General features: G+C 67.1%; 1 protein-coding gene across 2 annotated transcripts; it reads right to left on the bottom strand.

The window, feature by feature from the left end:
* Nucleotides 1–2,196: 2,196 nt before the first annotated feature.
* On the bottom strand, nt 2,197–13,905 carry Sema6b (semaphorin 6B). Of its 2 annotated transcripts, none has more exons than XM_026404222.2 (17): nt 13,559–13,905; nt 12,900–13,049; nt 12,632–12,755; nt 11,115–11,175; nt 10,944–11,006; nt 10,361–10,462; nt 9,878–9,968; nt 9,390–9,509; nt 8,769–8,857; nt 7,259–7,476; nt 6,655–6,786; nt 6,290–6,439; nt 5,694–5,876; nt 5,474–5,620; nt 4,701–4,778; nt 4,529–4,587; nt 2,197–3,980 (listed from the first exon to the last, which is right to left on the bottom strand). In XM_026404222.2, the coding sequence occupies exons 2-17, from the start codon at nt 13,018–13,020 to the stop codon at nt 3,067–3,069; spliced, it is 2,652 nt and encodes an 883-aa protein (XP_026260007.2). In that variant the 5' UTR covers nt 13,021–13,049; nt 13,559–13,905; the 3' UTR covers nt 2,197–3,066. The 2 variants fall into 2 exon arrangements, with proteins under 2 accessions (XP_026260007.2, XP_026260006.2); XM_026404221.2 differs by having other exon boundaries at nt 13,698–13,905.
* Nucleotides 13,906–22,552: the final 8,647 nt, after the last annotated feature.

Here is a 22,552-nt window from a genome sequence, read left to right as displayed (position 1 = left end):
TCTGTTTTTGTGGCACCCAAGAGTCTCTCGAGCTGAGTCCCACTTCCCCCAGCCCAGGATTCCAAGGGTCAGGACGGCCAGGTGCCACCTGGCGGGGGCACCACCTGGAGGGAGTCGCCACGTCCTCTTTCTTTTTTAAAATGAAGAGGGGTTCTGTGGGGGTTCTGATTTAATCAGGGAGGTCAGTAACGAGTAGTGTCAAATAGCAATGGCTGGGGAGGAGCCCGGCTCTGGTGCAAGGCCCCGGCTCTGCAGAAGGGTGCAGGTTGGAGCAGTCTGTCTGTCCATGGGCAGGGGTGGTCTGTGCCAACCTGCAGGCCTGTTCCCCTGTGGCTTCATGAACAGGGAGGACCGAAGGTCCACCTGTCTCTGCACAGCCTGGCGTCCAGGCCTGCCCAGGGTGGAGGGGCTGGGCCATACCTCTGCCCTCTCTGTCCCCGCCTGGAGCACACACACGCTGCCTCTTCGCCCCGGTTCTGAATGACAGCTCAGCGCAACACGGCTCCGCTTGATGCGCTTAGACGGTGCCCAGCTTCCCCGGGGCTGGGCCTCCCACCCACGAAGCCAGACTCACCCTCCTCCCAGGGCTTTCTTAGCTATCTTGTTCCTCAGTGGAGACTGGCATGCTCTGTGTGTGTGTGTGTGTGTGTGTGTGTGTGTGTGTGTGTGGTGCTGGGGAAGGAACCCAGCCCCGAGCCCCTCGTTTCCACATCGATGCATCTGGGGGCTACACGTTGACCTTGGGGAACTGCTTTGGCTGCGCTCCACGGCTCGGCCAGGCAGGGCCGCTTGCAGCCTTAAAACCAAGTTCCAAACACTCAAGTATGAAGTGCCAGCGCACCCGCGGTGCCTGCCATGGCCCTTTCTTCCAGCCCAGACACTCGTGGGCTGAGTTCAGCTGTGAGGGTGACCTAGGAGTCTGTCCTAGTGGAACCCCTAGGCTCAGAGACGGACCCCTGGCTCACGGTGGCAGCCCTGGTTGAAAGGCAGGGTAAACACTCAGGAACACATGGACCAGAATGACACAAAGACAGCAGAGGCCCAGACAGAGCCAGAGACTCAGAGCTGGACACCCCACACAGAGTGACAGGCCCACAGAGCCGCTGTCAGGAGCGGACCCACAAAGACAGACACACAGGGCCGATAGAGAGCAGCTGTGGAGGCTGCAGCAGGCTCTGCCCTGCTGGTCTCCCAAGGCCAGGGAACTGGCCTGTCCCTTCCCATCCTGTGCCCAGGGTCCAGCCCCCAGAGAGAGCTGCATGGAAAGCCATGGTGGCGTGGCCAAAGCCCTCTCCCAAAACCAGCAGGTCACATCCCATCTTAAAATCCCCATAGCTCTGTGTCCCAATTAAAATTCACAAGGCCAGGGGGAGGGGAAGGGGGACTCGGGGTCCAATGGACCTGAGGTTTCGGATGGGAAGTAGCAGCTCTGGACATGGATGGCAGTGACGGCTCACCTCCCCGTCCCCTCGCCCCCTCTTCCTCCTGCACCCACTCTCTGGCCACGGGCTTCTTGCACATGGATACTCTCTGCAGCCCTCCACTGGCCTGCTCCTCCGCTGACCTCTCAGTTGACAGGACACCTAGGAAGCCCTCCCTGGCCACTCCATACCTCTCCCCCATGTCAGCCTGCACCGTGTCCCGCTGTCTGTCTTGGTCATACCCATCACCAGCTCAAACACATTTTCCCGGACCCTGGCTGTCACAAGCGCCCTATGTGTTCAGACCTAGTTCACCACAGGCTACTGGTCCCCAGACTGGGCTTCGGGTCCTGCAAGGGTAGGGTCCTCGGGGCTGGGGATGTGGCTCAAGCGGTAGCGCGCTCGCCTGGCATGTGTGCAGCCAGGGTTCCATCCTCAGCACCACATACCAACAAAGATGTTGTGTCCACCGAATATTAAAAAATAAATATTAAAAAACTTCTCTCTCTCTCTCTCTTTAAAAAAAAAAATTTAAAAAAAAGAAAGAAAAAAAAGAAAGGGTAGGGTCCTCGGGCCCCAGTGGGGGTGGGCTGTACAGGTGGCGCACACTGAATGTCCGCTAAAGAAACACTCAGAAATGGGGATCCCCCTGGACTCCCCACAGTTCACACCTGACTCCCTTGGCCTGGCTGTGGGTGTCAACCGTGTCCCCAGTTGTCCTCAGCCACCTCGAGGTCACAGAGCAGACGCGGAGCCTGGGGGCCGGTGGTTGTAAACAGAGTTTTATTGATGGGGAAGGAGCGGGGAGGCAATCTCCAGAGAGGGTCTGGGAAGGGGCTGGCCACGTGGCATGCATGGTCAGCCGGAGGCTGAAGGGGGAAGTCACAAGGGGTAGGGTGGCATGGGACTCTCTGACCACCCTGGGGTCATATTTACAGGGGGGCCCCACCCGCCTCTGCCGCCCCCCAGACCCCCAGCCCTTTAGATGGCTGCTGCCAGTGTGACTTCCGGGCAGGCTCTCCGTCCCCTGCCGCCCGGCCTGTCCCCGCTGCCCTCCACAGAAGCGGGTGCGAACTCCTAACCGGCACCTCGGAGGCCCCGGCCTTCCGGAAGCCGGGGGTCGGCTCAGCCAATGCCCAGGCGGCGGGCGCCTGGCTCACACATAGACACACACACGGCCCCGCGGCCCACCCCGACGCACACGCCCACCGCAGCCCACAGGCACGCACACGCACGCCTCCCCGGCCCCCTGCACACGAACACGGCATGCACACGCACACACACCCACACACGCCAGGGGCCAGGGGCGAGGAGGGACCTGGGGGGGCTTGGGTCTGCAGCTGCGGCCCCTCCCGGCCCGCCGGAGCCCGGCTGCCACCCCGAGAACGGAGTTGTGCAATTAGTTAGAAAACTGCAAAAGAAACCAAAATCCATGTGCAGGCCGCCCCGGGGGGTAGCCAGTCCCCCGCCAGCCCCCGCCCCCAGCGTCCTCGCCCGTCGGGGTCCGCGAGCTCTTGTGCTTCCGTGTGGCCGAGGGGACCCCACGAGGGCGGGGCGGGGCCGGGCCCCCGGGCGCTGGCCCGGGCCTGGCCGCGGGGCCTCTGGCTCGGTTCCCGTGGCTGCACTGCGAAGGCGTCGGGCCCGCCTAGGGCACCGGGGGCGCAGTCCTGTCCCCCGCCCCATAGGGGAGGAGGTGGGCCAAGTCCGTGCTGGGCCGGGCGTGGCGGCCGCGGTGGCGGTCGCCGGGCCGGCCCTCGCCGCTGTTGAACGTGTGCGTGCGGCGCAGGGCGGCGGCCGGCGGGCCGTGGGGGCCCGGCCTCCGGAGGCTGCCCGTCGGGGGTGGGCTCCAGGGCCGGGGGAGGCCGTCGACGGTCGAGGCGGGGTCCAAGGGGCCCGTGGGCGCCGACACCACGCGCCGGCGGTCCGGGCTGGCGTGGGGGGTGAGCGGGAAGTCGCCGTGCGAGGCGCGGCCGGGGCGCGGGGCGCAGAGGCGGCCGTCGGGGCCCGGCTCGCCGGGCGCGGGGGGCTGCTCGGGGGCGCGGGCCGGGGCCAGCAGCAGCAGCGAGGACGAGGCGGAGGCGGACAGCAGCGCGGGGCCGTGGTCCCAGGCGCGCGGCGCCAGGGCGTGCGCGTGCGGGTGCGGGGTGGGCAGGCGCTTCTGCGGCAGCGGCGTCTGCTCGGGCGTGGGCAGCAGCCCCGAGTCCAGGTCGTGCGGGCCGCCCTGCAGCAGCGTGGCCTTGGCCCAGCCGTTCTGCATCAGGGGCGCCAGCAGCGCCTCGGGGGGACCCCCGGCGCCGCCGCCGCGACCCCCGGCGCCCGCCCCGCGGCGCTCGCCCAGCCGGCTCACGCTCAGCACCGCCTCGCCGCCGCCGTGCGCCAGGATGGCCTCCTTGTCCTTGCGGCGGGCCAGCTCCCGCCGCTCGCGCAGGCCCACGAACCAGCCCACGCTGAAGCCGGACACCACGGCGCCCACCACGAAGGCCGCCACCGACGAGGTCACCAGCAGGTTCACGGACACCAGCCCGGCCCGCTCCTCCGAGAGGCTGGCTCGCAGGAGGCCTGCAGGGCGGGTGGGTGTGGCCATGAGCAGGCCCGCAGGGGGGTCTTCTCTGGTCGCCACCGGGTCCTTTCTTTCTTTGGGAGGGGGCGGCTCTCTAGATTGAACCCAGGCCTCCCACCACTGAGCGGCGCCCCAGCCCATTTTATTTTGAGACAGGATCTTGCTAGTTGAGGCTGGCCTCAAATTGCCATCCTCTCGCCTGGACCTCCTGAGCAGCTGGGATGACCCGTGGCGCCACACCTGCCTTCTCTGTCCACCTCAAAGCCTGTCAGTCTGTCTGTGGGCATCTGTCCCCAGTACTTGCCTCTCAGGACGGGCTGTCTGTCTGCCCACAGTGTCTCCTTGCCTCCCAGAGCTTGTCTGTCCATCTGTCTATCTCTTAGCATGTATCTCCTGGTGTCTGTCTGTCTTCTGGGATCTGTCTTCCCCCACCTCTCTAGCCAGGAAGTTGACCCGTGCACTCCCCAAAGCCTACCACCCAGGGCAGGGGGGGGACAGGACTGAGGCTGGCGGCCCCTCCCCGCCTGGCTTCCCTTTGACCCCTTACCTGTGCAGTCCCCTAAGCCTGAGGTGCTGGCCCCGGACACATCCTGCTCGAAGGTGGCTCTGGCGGAGGGGGACAGAGGCAGGTCAGCAGTCGCCCTCCACACAGCCCGGGCAGGGCAGGGGCTTGGGCTGTGGGGCAGGTCTGACCCCTGGGCTCCGCCTGTCCCCGGTACCTGGTGCCAGGGCTGAGGAAGACGCAGGAGCCGTCAGGAGTCCACCCACAGTAGGGGTCCTGGCTGCCCACGCAGTTCCTGGAATGGACCACGTCACAGTCACTAGGGTGGCCCCTGGGTGCCAGGCCCTGTCACTGTCACTAGTTCCCGAGTCCTCCTGGCCCGTCTTGGGTGTTCTTCATTTCCCATTTTACAGGTAAGGAAACTGAGCCTGGGGCAAGGCAGGCTGGCCCCAGTCGCCCCCCCATGCTGTGGGATCCTGTCTGCAGTGACAGCAGGCAGGGCCCGGGAGCTGGGGTGAGCCCAGGCTGGGCCACCACAGGAAGGCCTCTGACCTTCCCACCCAGAGGCAGGGAAGGAACCAGCCTCCCACCCTGGCCTCCCTTCCCAGGTCCACCACAGAATGTCCTCCCCATAGCAACCACTAGAGGGCACCCTGAACACCTGAGCCAGGTTCCTCCCTGGTCCTCCCATGGTCCTCCAGGGCTCCCACCTTCTCAGAGCGAAGGCCAAGTCCTCCCTGCACGACTTGCCCTTCCCCTCCCTGCCACCCTCCTCCCCTCCCCCCTCACTTCCTCTGCTCCAGCCACACGGGCTCCTGGCTGTCCCTCCAACACACCAGGCTCAGTCCTGCCCCAGGGCCTTTGCACTGCTGTGCCCTCTGCTGAGTTCATTGCTCTGTGAGTCAGGGTGCTGCGGAGCCCTTGACTCGACCTGGTTCTCTCCCATGACCCCCCCCCCCGCTTCCCCCACGCGGCCCAGGGGGGACTCACTTCATGCACCCCGAGAACTGCTGGCAGCGGGCCACAGGTACACGGACCACGCAGTGGGGAAAGGCCGCCAGCAGGCCACCTGAGGCTGTGTCCAGCTCCAGGCTCAGCAGCCGCTGCCCTGTCTCAGCACCGCCGGGCCGTCCACACCTGGGGCAGGCAGGAGGCTGCATGAGGCTCAGGCCCGTCCGGCCACCGCCCGCCGCCCACCGCCCAGACTCACCTGTCTGGCCGGTAGGTCTCAAACTCCTCCAGGAAGACGCTGGGTCCAGCAGGACCCGAGAGCCTGGTGCTGGGCCGGACGAGGAACTTGAGGACAGTACCCACCTCGGAGCCCAGGAAGACCACCGTCTGGTTGCCCCAGGGGCCAGCGCCCACGTCCACAGCCACGCGAGTCAGCGGGTGCCTGGAGGCCGGGGCGGGGGTCAGGGTGGCCAGCAGCACCCAGGGCACCCTGGTTCCCATGTGCCACCAGTGTGGGGGCCCAGGCATGGTCACAGGGACACTGTCACCCATAAACGTGAGGCGCAGGACAGAGTGGTGGGTGGGCACCAGCCTGCAGCCACACGGGGACACCCTGTGCCCAGCAGGACAGAGACCCCGAGGGCCCGGCCTGGCCGCCTCTGTATCTGCCTGGCTCTCCTGTCTGTCTGTCCCCTCTGCCCCTCTCTCTCTGTCCATCTCCAGCTCTCTTGGTGGCCTCAGAGGCTGGCACTCAGCCATGTTGTGCGTGCCCACACAGGACGACTCCCTGTGTCCTCCACGGGCTCAGTGGGCCCTGTGCTACCTGGACCCCAGCCCCGGGCCCCCAGCACTGACCGCATCAGGGTCCGCACGATCCAGGGTGCGTGGCCCAGCGAGGGCACCGTCTCGTCCATCAGTGGGTGGGTCTTGACGAAGCTGAGGATCTCGTCGGGCAGGGCGCTGGACGCGTTGTACTGCGTGCCCGGGGCCGCGCAGCACCCGGGCCTGGGAGGGAGAGGCCGGTCAGGCAGATACGGGTCCCCACAGAGGGGCCTAGTCCACCTGGGAACTGGCCACGCTGCCCCAGGGCCTTGGCACCCCCTGGGCGTGATGGACACAGGTAAACTCAGTGACAGCTCGGTGACCACCCGAGGGCCCCCCCAATGTCCGGGGCACCAGGACACCACCGGGCCCGTGTGCCAGCACTGAGGGGCTCTCACCGGGGCCGTGGCACCTGATCCTCGGGCACCGGTGTCCAGATGGACTCGGGGGACTTCTGCTCTCGAAAGCGGCCCTCGAACACGGCGGCCACCTGGGTCATGTCGAAGGCGCAGACGGCCGAGCCGGGGATGCTGGGTCGGAGGGCACCCTGGTGAGCCTGGAGGGGCCGCGCCCCAGGAAGGCACCCGGGTCCCTGTCCAAGGCCACCTCGTGCTCAGGGACGTCCCTGCCTGGATGTCCGTCTGCCAGCGGCTGCTCTTGTCCCGTGGACCCTGTCCCCGCTCTGAAGCCTCAGCTCTGACCTCCCTCGCCCGCTCCTCAGTCTCCTGTGTGTCCCCAGCGCTCTCAGGAGGGGGGCCAGGCTGCCGCATGGCCTGTCCCCCTGTGCTCCTCCCGCTGCTGTGCCCTGGCGGCCCTGCCTCCTCCTGGGACCCGCACCCCGCCCGGCTCAGGAAGCCCTCCCTCGTCCCCAGGCAGCCGGCCAGCCCAGGGACGCGAGCCCTCGCCTGCTCTGCCTCGCCCTGGGGGGCTGCTGCCCTCGGCTTCAGTCTGCCCACCCAGGACCATCCCCCCAGGCCGCCTGCGCCGCTGGCGCCCACCGACCTGTTGCTGGGGGTGGAGAAGACGGCTAGGACCACGGGCCGGCCCCCCAGGCTGACCACGCCCGTGACGGCCTGCAGCACGTTGAAGTAGAAGTGGGAGTCCCCGGGCACCGAGCAGTTGAGCCGCGCCTTCAGGAAGGACGTCCACTGCTTCTCCAGCACGCGCGGGGAGCCCCCCACGTCGTTCTTGCACACGCGGGCCACGCGGGCCACCACCACCTGGGCACAGCCGACGGCAGGGCCTGAGCCTGCGCCTGGGCGAGACCCACCACGGCCAGCTGCCCGCCGGCCAGGGCCAGCCACGGAGGCTCCTCCCGGCTCTGCGAGGAGGCCACGGTCCCGCTGCACACGCAGACGCTGAGGCGCAGCAGAAGGAGTGGCCAGCCCCAAGTCACACAGCAAAGTGACGGCCTTTGCCCCTTATTGCCGGGTGGCTGCCTGGGTGGGCTGGGAGGCTGGGTGGACAGGACAGCTGGACGGACAGCGGCAGGTGAGTAGGGAAGGGAGGGCGGGAGGGACGGGGCTGGGGACAGAGCAAGTCTGGAGAAGGGACACACGAGGAGGAGGCTGAGAAAGGAGACGGCAACAGGTCAGCAGGCGGGTGGACGAGGGGCTGCCCCCAAGAATGGGCGAGGGGGAGGGGAGGGGGAGGGCAGCAGTGGTCTCAGGGAGGGGGGTGGATGGGCAGGCAGAGGAGGGGGTGGTGAAGGCACAGAGAGTGGGACAGGTGGGTGGGTGGGGGGTGGATGGGAGGCTGGGGCGGTGGGTGGTGGGGGGTGGGGTGGGTGGGGGAGTGGGGGGTGGATGAAAGGCTGGGTGGGTGGGTGGTGGGGGGTGGGGTGGGGTGGGGGAGTGGGGGGTGGATGGGAGGCTGGGGCGGTGGGTGGGGTGGGTGGGGGAGTGGGGGGTGGATGAAAGGCTGGGTGGGTGGGTGGTAGGGGGTGGGGTGGGATGGGGGAGTGGGGGGTGGATGGGAGGCTGGGGCGGTGGGTGGTGGGGAGTGGGGGATTGGGGGGTGGATGGGAGGCTGGGGCAGGGGGTGGTGGGGGGTGGGGGGTGGCCTGTTGGTTCCGAGGGAGAAGCGGGTGGCTAGGTAACTGGATGCACAGGCGGAGGAGAGGTGGGGGGGGTGGACGAGCTGGTAATCAGGACAGACTGATGGGCGGCGGGCGGTGTGGACACAGGGGCAGGAAGGTGGAGGGGTGAACAGGTCTGTGGGAGGAGCAGGTGGGTGGGTGGGTGGGGGCAGGTGGGGAATGGGCCAAGGGGTCAGTGGAGCCGTGGGTGGCTGGAGGGCAGATGGGGGAATGGAGGGTGGCAGGGAGGTGGACAGTGGATGGGGGTGAGTGGACAGCAGCTGGGTGGGCGGCGACAGCAGTGTATCCAGGTGGCCTTCCCATGGTGTCTCCCGCAGAGCTGCTGGAGCGTCACCGACCCACTTCCCCCGCCACACCCCCCACAGAGCCCCTGGGGCTGTGCCCACTGCCCAGCTTCCAGGAACGTGGCCTCACCTTCTCCAGGTAGTTAAACTCCATGGCGATCTCCCGGAAGAAGAAGTAGACGTGGCTGCCCCAGTCCACCGCGTGCACGAAGTAGGGCTCTGCGGGGGCGGGCAGTCAGCACCCTGGACCAGGGGCGCTGGGGCGGGCCCCACAGTCTGGGAGGTCTTTTATGGTCAGGGGCACTGAGCGTGGCACCAGGCAAAAGGAGCCGGGCTCAAAAGTGTCGTGGGAGGGAGGAGGTCAGAAGCTGAAACCCCGTGTCCGCCCCGTCCCGACGGCCACATCTGCTGCTGTTTGTCCCCTTCCTCCTGCGTGTGTGCGGGCCGAGGCCGGCGCTGCCCAGCCTGTCCTTCCACTTCAGGCTCCTGAGCCGCCCACCTCCGGCCAGCTCTACTTTAGACCCAGTCTTCTCCAGCTTCAGCTTCAAAAAAGCCAGCAGAAGGGGACAGGCTCGGGGCAGAGCGTGGGGCGAGCAGGCACAAGGCCTGGGACTCAGCTCGAAGGCAAAGATCAACCAAGTCAAAATGCCCGGGGCTTCCCGACACCAGGAGGGCGTCCTGTCCCCACCCTGATCCTGGGGGCCTGGATGACGCCAGCCCCCAGGCCCGGGCGCACTGCCCCCAGCCTCACCTTTGAACCACTTGGAGTCGTGTTTCACGGTGCGCAGGGTGGGCCGGTCCCCAAGGCTGCGGTAGATGACAGCGTCAATGGCTAGGAAGTCGGTCACAGTGGCTGTGAAGAGCATCCCACCTGGACGTGGGGAGGGTGGGCGGGAGGTCTGAGAGAGACTTGGCTGAAGGGGCCCAACTCCAGCTCCCAGTCTCAGCCCTGAGCCTGGGGCTCACCACCCCGTCCCAAGCCTGGCCGAGACCGGAGCCTGGTGAGCCCCAACCCCATGGCCCTGAGCCTGGGCTGGTTCTGGTGGCAGGTTGAATCGCTGACCCCAGGCTGAGTTTAGACCCTCTCCAAGTTCCAACCCTCAGTGAGCCTCCGAGTGGCAGAGACGCTGCCCATTTTACAGACACTTGGTCCCCTGCTGCCTGTTAAGCCACGGAGTCTTCAAGAATGGAAAGTGCCAGACTGGGGCTGATCTCAGGGTCAGGGGCCGGGGCACTCACCTGAGAAGAGGGCGACGTTGGCATGTTTGGGGTCATATGGACAGCGGGCCATGCCACTGATGTTGTCCCCAAGAGGCTGCAGCGTGTCCATCTGTGGGGAACATGGGGGCTGAGCAGAGGTCTGGCTGTTTCTGGCTTCCCCCGCCCTCCATTCCAGGGGGATCCTGCTTTCCCCTGGACCCTGTGACCGTGGCCAGTCCCTTAGCCTTTCTGAACCCCAGTTTCCTGCTCAGAGTGGTCCTAGTCACTCGTCCACCTCCTTCCACACCGACTCACCCTTCACCCGAGTCCACCCCAGTTCCCACGGAAACCGGCTCTCAGATCAGCAGCCTGGCTGCCCGGGCCTCCTCCGGAAACACTGACCCTTCTTGAGCCGGGGTGGGGGACAGATCTGGGGGGCTTCTCATAGGGGTCACGGGGTCATGGCCGGATGGGACGGGCTGGAAGCCGGCCCTGGGGTGGGAGGCCCTGAGGGACACTCACACTGTAGTTGGCGCACACGGGGTTGAAGGCGTTGGAGCCGCACACGAAGAGCGTGGACTCGTCGCGGAGCAGCAGCACCTTCACGAAGTTCCGACACTCGCCCTAGAGTCGGGGGAGTGGAGGCCCGTGTGGGCGTGGCTAGGACTGCGGGGGGCGTGGCTAGGGCGGGGGGAGGAGCCAGGAGGCGCGGGGACCAGGTGGGGGCGGAACCGAGGGCCGCTGCGGACCAGGGAAGGGCCAAGACCAGGAGATACTTGGTTTCCGCAGTTAGGCAAGGTCAGGGCTGTGGGCGTGGCCACACGGAAGACCCTCTCGGGGGCGTGTTCAGGCTCTGAGCATAACCATGGAGACAGCAGGTTCGAGCCCTGGTGAAGGAGGAGCCCTGACCCTGGGCCAGGGCGGGTCGGGGCAGCCTAGGCGTGTGGCCATGTGCTGGACAACCGTGGACTGGTCAGGGCGGCAGGGAGAGTGGCCACCAGGGCAGAAACTCAGGGTCCTACCAGGGGATGGAGGAGGAGCAGGCCCTGGGCGGGGCCGGGGGCTGGGGCGGGGCCGAGCCTGGGGGTGGCCAGGGACGGCTCACCTCCTGCTTGCCCTTCATCCGACACACGTCTATGTCGCTGGGGTTGGAGCGCCAGGTCAGCTTCTGTGGGCAGAGAGCTGGTGAGCGGGGCGGGGTCCCCAACCTCCCAGATATGCTGGTGGGAACCCCCGGTCCCGGCCCCCTGCCCACGGGCCTGCACCCCGTCCTCACCCGCTGGTACCGCAGCTCGGTGGATGCGGGCGGCTCCAGCTCCACCCTGTACAGGTTGTCCCTGCGAGAGGGCAGAGGCAGGCAGGTTGGAGGTCTCCGCCATCCCTCCCCCATTCCACCCTGTCCCCCAAACGTGGTGTCCAACAGGTGACATGCAGGCACACGCCAGCCCCTCTGGCACGAGCATGTCCAACACCGTGTGGACCCTCTAATGGCCCAACCCGACCTGTAACGGGTCCACTCACAGGGCAGGCCACCTCATGCCCGGATGTCCCACCTCAGCGGACCAAGGTCGCGTGTCCCCAGACAGACTGTCCCACACGCCCACCTCGGCTCACTTCCTGTGTGGAGTGTCAGAGCAAGAGCCGGGGTGGGGGTGAGGGACTGTCTCTCTGCGGGCACGTGCCCTTGGTCCTTCTAACCTCTCAGTGTTACAGCGGTCACCTGTCCACCCTCCTCGTCCTCTTCAAGGCCTCCCCCCAGCTGGTCACCCTCTTCCTGCAAATGCCATTCCTAAGCAGCCCCTGTGCCCCGCCCTCCTGGCTGCCTGTGACTCTCTGGGACGTCCCCTGCCTGCCCTCTCCTCTGTGGGCCCCCTCCTGTGCACAACCCCGTGGCGCCCAGCCGATGCCCATGCTCCCACCTCTCCAGCCCTGCGCTTCCCAGGCCCACCCTGGGGTCCAGCTGCCCCTGGATGTCTGGGGGGGTTCATGGGTCACATAGGCAACGTGGCCAGGCCACGTCTGACAGACCCCCAACCCTGTACCTCCCGAGTCTGTCTAGGGGCTCAGGCCGATCTTTGGGAGGAACCCCGGACACCGGCCCCCTCCCCTCCTGGTCCCACACGGCTCAGGCCACCGTGCCTGCAGGCTGTGCCGAGACTCCCTGATGACCCCAGGCCGTGTGGTCCTCCAGGGCGTCTCCCTGTCCAGCCTTGGACCAGTACACTTTGGACTCCCTGCTTCTGCCCTGGTCCCCAGTCTGTCCTCCCGACAGCAGGCACCAGAGGGTACCTGTGACCACCTGAACCAGGACCCCTCTCTTTTCCCTCCATGACTTCCCAAGTCCTGCCACTGCTCACAGGGTCCTCTGCCAGCTGACCGCCCTGTCCTCCCCACTCCCTCTGCTTCAGCCACCAGGGCCATGCTGTTCCTCCAGCAGACTGGGCTCCACCCTGTCCCAGGGCCTTTGCACAGCCTCTGCCCTTCACTGGGAATACCCTTCCCCCCAGGTGCCCCTGGCTGAAGATTCACTTAGGTCCCACCCAATGTCACCTCCTCGGGGAAGCCCTCCTGACCATCCCCATGGCATCTGTGTGGTTAGTTCCTGGCTGACTAGACCTCCCACCCCAGAACAGCCTTCTACCACCATGGTGGACCGCCAGGGACTGTCCCCACCTTCACACACCCGAGCCAGTCCCACCCAGCCCTCGAAGGCCAAGGTCACACAACCCGGCCAAACAGCAGGCCGGTCAGGCAACGCCACCCCTGGACACGCCGTCCCCAAGTGCCCTGTACCTGTCCCCGATGAACAGCGTCCTGTTGACCCGCAGCACGCGCTGGATGTTGAGGTCTTCGGTGTCCTCCGCGGGGCTGGGGCGCCCAGGGCCCCCGCCCACGAACACGGGGTAGTGGCTCAGGTCTAGGGAGAGGTGGGACGGGGTCACGCCCCTTCTAGACTGGCTCCCGACTGGGGGCCGCCCCTCCTGGAAGGGCCAGGGGACCCCATTTGGAAGCAAGAGCCTCGGTCAGGACTCGACCGCCCCCAAGGTCCCTTCCCACTCACAGTCCCTGGGGGCCACGCTGAGCGGAGGCGGTTCCTCGGGGAAGAGGCCCTGGGAGTCCCCCAGTAGCAGCAGCAAGAGCATCAGGGCCGGGCCGGGAGGAGGCGCCCCCGCGGTCCGCATGGCGAGCGCCAGGTGGCGGGAGGTGACACCTGCGGGCGAGGACCCGGCGGTGAGCGGCGCGGCCTGCAGTCCCGCCCGTGGCCGGCAGAGGGCGCGCGAGCCTCCACCCCGCTGCAGGCCCGGAAACCCCCGCGGGGGTGGGAATAAGAAAACAACCACGACGGCAATAACAGTAACGAGGACAGCCACGCCGGGGCACTTCCCCGAGTGACAGGCCCGCTTCACGGCCACACGGAGTGAAGCGCAGAAACGACTTCCGACGACAAGGCACCGGGCAATTAAAAGCCAATCACAATAATTACAATAATAGATACACTTCACTCTGTACTTAAGATTCAGTCTCAAAATGGGATTTAAAAATTCTTGGAATTAAAACACAAAGATCTTAATGATGCAAGAAAAAGTCAAAGTTTCCTAGTGCTTTATAAACCGCCGCCTGGCCAGGGCAGGAGTGCGGACCCCGCTGCAGCCCGCGGCCGGGCCCTTCCCGCCGTCGCCCTCTGCGGGCCCACCCTGCCGCAGGGCAGCGCCTCGGTACCTCCGGAGGCTGCTCCTTCTGCTCCCACGCAGGGTGGCTCCGCCGGGCCTTCTGGGTGTGGGGCTGGAGGCCCCCCCCAGGTCACCGTGGGGGACTCACGCTCTGAAGCCAGCGCCTCCCGCCCGGGCCACGTCCCTACCAGAAAGGGCCGCCATCCTGGTCTCAGAGGCCCCAGTGAGAGTCCTGGCCGCCTCCTGGGGCGCCTCTGCCGAGCCCCGGCCTCAGTCTCCCCATGTGAGCAGCGTGTCCCAGCCCTGCCCTGGCCCTGTGGCTTGGAGACCCTGCAGGGAAGGTGGCGGGCGGGTGGCCTCAGCGCTGCCTCGGGGCAGTCAGACCCGAAACAGGAAGGCCCCGCGGGACCAGCTGGCTTCCTCCCCTGACCCTGGGCTTCCAGGATTTGTGACTCAGAGGACGCCACGCGTGCTGGGGGCTCGGCCCTTTGTCCTCAAGCGCTTCCTTCCTTGCCCAGCTCCCAGCCTCCGGTGCCTCCCGGACCGAGTCTAGGCCCCCGCCTAGAACCCCCGCCCAGTGCTGTTCACAGGGGGCCTCCCTTGACCATCATAAAACACAGGTGACATAAAACTGACCGACTTGGCATTTTCTGCTGAGAGTTGCCGGCATGGAGCCGGGCGCCCGACCGCTGAGCTGCGCCCCAGCCCTTCTTATTTTTTATTTGAGACAGGGTGCTGCTAAGTGGCAGAGGCTGGCCTTCATCTTGCAATACTCCTGCCTCAGCCTCCACGTGGCCGCAGGGCCAGGCCTGGAGGTGGAACACTCCCCGCCTGTTGGTCAGGCTACTATTCACCCCTCACGCTGTGCAGCCCCGGGGTGTAGGACTGGGCTCCAGAGCTGCTCCCTCTCTTCCTGGAGCAGGTCACTCGCCCTCTCTGTGCCTCACCTTAGTGACATTCCAACCGTATTGGCCTGGGAGGCCTGGTGTCTGGCATGCAGTGGGTGCTCAGTAAGTGCTCACTGTCTTTGGAGGTGAAGGCTCTCACGGCACCGAGCGCCCCAGCCAGCGGGCGTGGCAGAGCTCATCTGCAGGCGCTGGACGAGGGGGCTGTGGCCTGACCCGGGACAGCACAGCAGGGGACCCCAGTTTCTGCCTCTGGAGTTGTGAGGTCACAAGAACAGGAGTGACAAGCCAGCCCAGTCGCTCAACACCCCCCAGGGGCCGGCGGTGACTCTGTGCCCTGTTAACAGATGGGCAGTTGAGGTCCCAAGCTGGGCACCTCAAGAGGGATGTCCTCTCTGGGCCTTGGCTATGCCCAGCCCAGCCCGGGACGTGCCCCCAGGGCCCCGAGGCCTGCCCGTGTGGCCTGGACCCCCCCAGGCCTGTGACTTGATATGACCCACCGTTCCTGAGCCCCGCGCTGTGCCGGCCTGGCCCGGGCCCCCTGACCCTCTGGGCACCGGCTCCCTCTGCACGGCTCAGGCCTCCCCATCCCTCCCTGCACCAACCCGGTCCCCTCGGCGCCAGAGGACCGCTGTCCCGGGCTGGGTGCTCTCTGGGTGGGTCCCAGCAGGGTGCTGAGGAGTGTCCCTGGCCTCCGCCTCTCCAGCCCCCGTCCTGACAGCCACAAATGTCCCCAGGCCAGGCTGAGTCCCCTGCAGCGGAACCACTGCTGTGTGTCCCTCCGCAGCGGCTGCCCAGTGCCCTGAGGCGGTCCCAGGTCCCCTGAGCTCCCCCCCAGGGCATCTTCACCGAAGGCCACTGCCCTGCCTGGCCCTGCCTGGCCCCAGGCCCTGGGAAGGCGTCTGGGGATCTTGAGTGTCGCCCCTTCCCAGAGTGGTCCCTAGCCCAGCGGCAGCGTCCCGTCAGCCTCCTGATCACCGAGCCCTGTCTCCTCTGTGGGACGGTGAGCCTGGCCGGGCAGGGCTGGTCTGCACTGGCCACTTGTCCCCAGCACTCAGAAGAGGGCCCAGCAGACAGTAGGAGCTCAATAAGTGAGAAAAACAGCAAACACTTGCTACGCGTCGGGAACTGCTGAAGCCTTCAGTCCACGGTTGACGCCCTCAGACACGGGGACAGCTCGCAGGTCCCTCTACAGACAAGGGACCGAGGCCCCGCGCAGGGCAGACACTGCCCAGGCCGGGAGCCTGCGTCGGGGCCAGAGCCCTGGGACACCTTCCCGGTGCAGCACTGGACCCGGGAGCTGGGGGCGTCTGACCACCTGGGGCCACTCACCCGCTGCCCAGTCGCCCCGCGGCCTGCGTTACCAGGGCCCCGGCACCCCCGCCCCAGGGCCATCTGCTTCCCGCCACGAACTTGAGGGGCCTCTGGCAGCAGCCGCCGGTGCCCACCCGCCTCCCGGGCGCGCCTGCCACCTGCCAGGCCAGGGCTGCCCAGCACCTGGCCACGGAGCCGCCACGGGGCCAGGCCGCAGAGCCACAAAGGCCCAGGGCGTCCACTGTGTGTGCTGGGCCAGGCCCGCAGCCCTGTCCCCCACCCACGGGAGGCACCAGGAAGCAAGAGCCCGTCCAGGAGGCCACCTCGTCCCCCGCCCGAGTCCCACGGTCACTCCAGCTCTGGCACCAGCCACGGCACAGAGGAGACAGCCGCCTGGTGGTGGCCTTCCCTAAGGCCACGGCCCTCACCCCCCCCAGCTCCGTCCCTCCTGGTCCCTGCTGGGGCTCCTGGGCGTCCCCTCTCCCCAGGCCCCTGGGTCTGAGCCTCTCCACCTCGCGCACCGGACACCAGCTGCTGACCCGCCTGGCGCCCCGAGTGGCCCTGGTGTCTCTGCTCCGAGCTGCGCCCGGGCTGTGCCCACCCGACACGCCCCCGGCTGGCCGTCCTTGGTGCCCCTCCACCCTGCGCTCCCGGGCCCCAGGACGCCCTCGGGGACCCTCTTCTAAGTTCCAGACAAAGAGGCAGATGCCTGTGGGTTTCCACGGTCGCGTCCACAGCCTGCCCGGTCCACCCACGCCCAGGGCGCCCACTCTCTCCCCGTCCACTCCTGCCCCTCACACCCAACGCCCGCCCTCCTGGGCGCTCTCCCTGCCGACCAAACGCATCCAGAATCCCGCCCCGCCCTGTCCACTCCCGGTCAGCATCGGGCTCAGCCCTGGCCGCCCACACCCCAGACCGTCCTGGACACCAGAGGGCGCTGAACCCTCGGCCCTCGGCCTCCAGGGCTCCCACCGCCCTCGGGGTCAAAACCCAGCCTCCCGCAGGCCTCAGGGCCTGGCAACCTGCCCGTCCCTCCCTGACCCCTTCCTCCTTCCCCCCTCACTCCCTCTGCTCCAGCCTCAGCCCCGGGCTGCGCCTCCCTCGTGCCAGGCTGAGTCCTGCCCTGCCCTGCTCACAGCCCTGCCATGGCTCCCTAGTGCCCCTCAGGGGAAAGAACCCACCCCCCCACCTTCCTCCTGCCTCACCCCTGCCAGAGGGTCCAGGCCACCTCTTCTCAGCCTGCCCCTCTGCCAGGGGACCTGTCTGGCCTTCCCAAGGCCCAGCTCCTGGGTGCTGTAGCCACACTTGTAACCCCAGCGGCTCAGGAGGCTGAGGCAGGAGGATCCCAGGTTCAAGGCCAGCCTCAACAACTTAGCAAGACCCTGAGCAACTCTGTGAGACCCTGTCTCAAAATAAAGAGCTAAAAGGGCTGGGGAGTGGCTAGTGGCAGAGCCGTCCCCGTCAACCCCCAGGCTGCAGAGGACCCAGGCCCGCCCTGCACACGGGGCCAGCGCAGAGGGCCCAGGGCCGAGGGCCCAGCGCAGAGGGCCAGCGCAGAGGGGGGCACATGGGGGGCTGCGGCCTGGGGCAAGAGGGAAGCAGCCATGTAGACAGGGACTGTGGTGTGGACCGGGGCAGGTGGTGTGGACGGGAGGGCACAGGTGGGCGGGGCGAGGGAGTGGCCAGGGCGGGGGGGGGGGGGGCGGGCTGGGAGCCTGAGGGCAGCAGCAGGAGGGTCAGGAGGCGCCTGTCCAGGGAGGCCCGGCTCCTCCCGCTTCTCCCTCGTACCCAGGCCCCAGCTCGGCTGGCCGCGGACTCACTTTATGTCCAGTGACCTTGCTGTGTGACCTCAGCCAATAGCCCGCCCTCTCTGGGCCTCTGCACAGGATGGTGAGGGACTCGGGGCCCCTGACTCCAGACGGCAGGGGCTCCTGTCGGCCTGGCCCTCCCAGCATCCAGCTCAGGGCCAGGCGTCCCTCGGGGGGATCGAGTGACCGGTCCGGCAGCCGGGCCCCTGCGCCACGCAGGTCTGGTTACCGGCTCTGCTTACAGCGGCCCCCCAGCTGCCTCGGTGGCCCCCGTGGCCCCCCGGCCGGGCTCCGGGGCTGTCCAGGAACTTGGCGGGAAGGCCACAGGCCCGGGCCCTGCCCGCCCTCAGCCGTCCCGCCAGCGACGTCCACAGTGAGGGTCCCAGGGGACGTCTCCAGGGCCGTGAGCCCCGCGAGGACCACCCAGCCAACCGCACGGCGCTCTGCAGCCCCGGCCAGACCCTCGCCCTCTCTGGGCTTGTTCCTCCTCCGCAAAATGGGGAGGAGAACTCGGGCTCCCGAGGGCAGGGCCTCCGGCTGGTCTCCACTGTGCCCCCCCACCCCGTGCCCGCACGAGGGGCTGACACATGCCAGCAGGGTGTGCGCCCCAGGAAGGGCCCGCTCATCCCAGGGGCCAGGGCGTGTCCACTGCAGGCTTCCTGCACACCCACTGCGTGCCAGGACCCACTGCATGCCAGGACCCACTGTGTGCCAATACGGCAGGGCTTCAGCCTTGACGGGGACATGCGCGTCGAGGCTGGGCCCAGAGGCCCTTGGCGGGTAGGAGCTGGCGTCATTGCCACCCCAGGCCTCAGAGACTGGCACGTCAGCCTCATTGTGCCAATGGAAAACCTGGAGCCCAGAGAGGTGAGGCTGCTGGGCTGAGATCACACAGCACGCGGGGAGCTGAGAGCTATCCTGCCTCCCGCCAGCGTTTTGCCGAGTGCTCGCGGGTGCCATCTGTCCTCCGTGGTGGCACAGCCTCAGGAAGCACTTTACAGATAAAAAATGGAGACCGGGGAGGCTGTCCCTGTCCCTGGGCCACTCGGGGAGAAGGGAGACGAGGTGGCAGAGGCAGGACCTCACGTGGGACACCGACAGGTCCCCAGGCACAGGGGGGCCTCCGGTAATTGATTTTAATCACTGTTTGGAAATCGGGCCTCCAGGAGGCAGAGCGGCAGCAGCAGCTCCTAATTAGGAGTGGGGGGGCCGCGGCCATTCAGTGAAATTAAAGTGTCATTTACACCCAGCAGGGAGCTGGGGGGCAGGAGACCCAGGGGAACCGGCACCGGCACCGGGCCGGCTGAGGGCCAGACACCCACAGACCCAACCCTGCAGCCGGGGCCAGGCAGGCGAGGCCGCAGACCCCCTGGAGGGGCCCAGGAGCGGGCTGGGCTCAGGTCTGGGTCCCTGTCCTCAGAGTCCTTGATCTAGGAGCAGAACATAGGGACCCTGACACCCAGCGCCTGGGCCTGGGAGCCCCTCAGAGTTCACCCAGCCACGCACCCTGGCAGGGGCCTTGTTTGGAAGGACACAGGGATCCCTGAGTGGGCAGTACCCAAACGAGAGTCCTGCAGGGGGACACCTCTGAGAGATCCGGGCGGGGACAGGAGGGGCCCGGCCAGAGCTGCTGGGAGTGGAAGACTGGCAAATGAACTCAGAGAAGACAAAGGCAGGAAACAGGTCCCCAGGGAAGACCCTGGGGTCAGAGTGGACCACAAGTCTGGTGAGTCAGGGCTCAGGAATGGCGAAGCTGGCAGGGTGTTGCTGTAGGATGGGGCGTGAGAACTGTCCCACAGTGGAGAGAAATGGCCAGGAACAGGGGCCCCTGGGGGCTGGGTGACCGCGGGGACTGGCACTCCGAATGCTGCCCTATCTGTGCCGTCACCTGGCTCAGGCCTCACAGGGCAGCCACAGCGGACACTACGGGAGGGCCCTGACCGCCCTCCCAGCCCTGGGCTGCCCTTGAGAGAGGTGCCTCCTTCAGCAGGGGGGCCAGGGCACTGCTCTGCTACTTAATAGGAGAAGAAACTGAGGCCCAGAGTGGGCACCAGGTGAGGCCCGAGTTGCCCAGCCTGGAAGGGATTTGAACTTGGGATTTGAACTTGGGATTTGAACTTGGCCTGTGTGGTCCAGGACAGACTCCGACCACAGCAGAACCCACCTCGCTCATCCACCAGACCCAGGGCTCAGACCCCACAGAGCTGCCCTGGGGCCACCCTCCTCCCCACAGCCCCTGCCCGGGAGTCCCCAGCCTCCCCAGCCTGCACCAGCTGTCACCTCCCCACCCCTGGTCCCTCCACCTGCACCCCACGGCCTGTGGTCCTGCAGCCGCCGCCAGAGGGCGCCCGTGAGCACCTGAGTCAGGCCCCTCCCTCCTCTGCACACAGCCCTCCAAGGCTCCCACCTCCTTCAGTGTCAAAGCCAAGTCCTCCCTGTAGCCCACGGGACCCTGCAGGTCCTGGCCACCCTTCCTTTCCTGCCTCCCTCCTGTCCCCTTCCCCCTGCTCCAGCCACACGTGCTCCCCCCTCTGCCTCCAAGATGCCAGGCTGCTCCTGCCCCAGGGCCTTTGCACAGCTGCATCCTCTGCCTGGAGTGCTCTTCCTCCAGATCCTGGCTGGACCTTCTCCATCTCATCTTCCTGGTCTCAGCTCAAATGTCACCTCCTCAGAGACAGCCTCCCTGACACCCTGAGCTGAACAGCCGCCCCCTCAGCCTGGTCCTCCGTCTGCGGGAGCTCACCGCGGAGACCGGCCCTGTTTATTTCTATGCCCACGGCCCCGCCTGCTGCCGATTCCACAGGGACAGGCCCAGTCTGCCTTGGTGGTGGCCTCTGTTGACAGATGGGGTGCCAGCGAGGGAAGACGGGGGTTCAAGCTCAGGGCAGCTGGCCCCTCTGCTGCCCCAGGGCTCTGACCCGTTGGCCTGCAGGGAAGGCCGGCCAGTCCCCAGCAGGAAGGAGTCCTGCGACTGGCAGAAGGTGGCCTCCTCCCTGCGAACTCCTACACATCCACCGAGGCCCTAGCTGCGAGGCCCTTCTCACGCACTCCTCTTTCCCAACTCCCCAGCCCTGACGCCCCACGGCAGAGGGGCCTATCTGTCCCCCTGCCCTCGTCTGGAAGCCTCTTGAAGGCCGGCCAGACCCCAGAGCTCCGACTCCTTGTCTGGGGTCCAGGTCACACCGACATGGGCCACTGCGGGTGGGGCCTGGGAGCACTGTCCTCCCTGAGGCTGCCCTGAACCCAGGCCCACGAGAACCATGATCCTCCTGGGCTCCAGTTCTGCCAAGTTCCCTCCCAAGTTCGCCCTTGGAGGCCCAGCTGGGCAGGGCCGAGGTGCATCCTGGGACATGTAGTCCTCTGTGGCTGGGCCCAGCTCCCAGCAGGCCCCGGGGCCAGTGGCCAGGGGACACATGTCCACCCAAAGGACTACAGGCGGGGTCCCCAGCCTGCAAAGCCACCTCGTTCTAATGTCCACACCTTACCTGGGCCCCCAGGAGGGAGGTGACGGACACTAAGACCGGGTGGCCCTTCTCAGTGTTGAAGGGCCCCGGGCCGTTCCCAGGACTCTCCTCCTGGACGTGGGCAGGTGCCTGGCCACCCGTGTCCTCAGCTGCCATCAGCCTCAGTCTTCCCGTTGGCACGAGAGGGAGCAGGAACCGTCCATCCAGTGAGGACAGGGCTGCGGGGCCCAGAGGACCACGAGCCGAGGGCCCTCCCCGGGACAGCCACTGTCCCTTCCTGTCCCCGCAGTGGCCGACCTCTGCTCACCGGCTCCGGCAGCCCCCTCAGGACCGCGGCGGGCTGAGTGCTGCCAGGTCCCCTCTCCAAGACCCCGAGTGGCGCCCGAGGACCCCAGGCAGGAAGCTGGAAGCTTTGGGGGCGCATTTCCCACTCTCCCGCTCTTCACAGTCTCCCCCTCAACGTCCGTCCCTGTCCCCTGGCTCATCTTCCACCAGCCCAGGGCCCGTGCCCCTCCAGCCAGCCCAGCCTGTCCCCCCACCAGCACCACGGCCCAGGCCACACCCCAGGGCCAGCTCAGGACACCTTCCCTGGAGATGGGCAGTGACCGGCACACCCTGCATCCCCAGGGACCCAGCTCACCTGCACTGCCCGCTGACGTCATGGTCACCTTCCCAGGGCAGTGGGGTTCTCACCCCCTAGGTGCCACCCCAGGTGACCCCAGCAGATGTGCCTGGAGCGCGGGGTGGCCGCTGAAGACCCGCGCCTTCCCCCAGCCCCAGCCTCCAGCCCAGCACTGACTCCCAGAGACCCGACCTTTCTCACCTCCAAGCAGAAGGGGTGACGAGGACCCCAGGCCCATGGGTGCTGAGCCCCCGCACAGCAGCTGGGGGCAGAGCCCATCCAGGCCTAAACCCAAAGAGCATCTTCCAGGGAGGCCGCCCAGAGAGGGCGGGTGACCTGCCCGAGGACACAGAGAAGGCTCCTTCTCTCCAAGGCCCAGCCCTAATTCCTGCCATCTGGGGGGTCCAGGCGACCCTGGGCTGGGAAGGGAATGCAAGGGGGTGACTCTGGCTCCGAGGTGACAGAGGGGTGTATCCCCCAGCCCTGTCCAGCTGCTCAGGTGAAGGAGCCCGGCTCCTTCCCTGCTCACCGCCAGCGCCCTGGGCCTCACTGTCCCCAGGTGCTCGGGGGAGCAGCAGGTTCGGGTGGACGTGGACAGCTACCGAGGCTTTCTGCAGACAGCCACCCACTCAGCATCCAGGGCACCTCGAGTGGGTGGCCGTGACCCCCTGCCACTTCCTGGAGCTCTGAGGACCCTTCCCAGATGGGGATGCCCCCAGGACCCCTGGCCATCGCCTCACACTGGAGTCCCCCCTGGAGCCGCCAGCCTCACAGGGAGCAGGGGGCTGGTCTGGGGGGCTGTCCCGGGAGCACTGAGGGGTCTGGAGGCCTTGAGGAGCTGAGGGCGCCCAGAACAATATGAAGGAGTCGAATTTTGCAAATGGGGCTGGGGTCCTTCAGTCAGCCCCCAACTCCTTCCCTCTTGAACTT

The sequence above is a fragment of the Urocitellus parryii genome, chromosome 3 (assembly GCF_045843805.1).
Source record: "Urocitellus parryii isolate mUroPar1 chromosome 3, mUroPar1.hap1, whole genome shotgun sequence".
NCBI classification, from domain to species: domain Eukaryota; kingdom Metazoa; phylum Chordata; class Mammalia; order Rodentia; family Sciuridae; genus Urocitellus; species Urocitellus parryii.
This window is presented reverse-complemented; position numbering and strand designations above follow the sequence as displayed.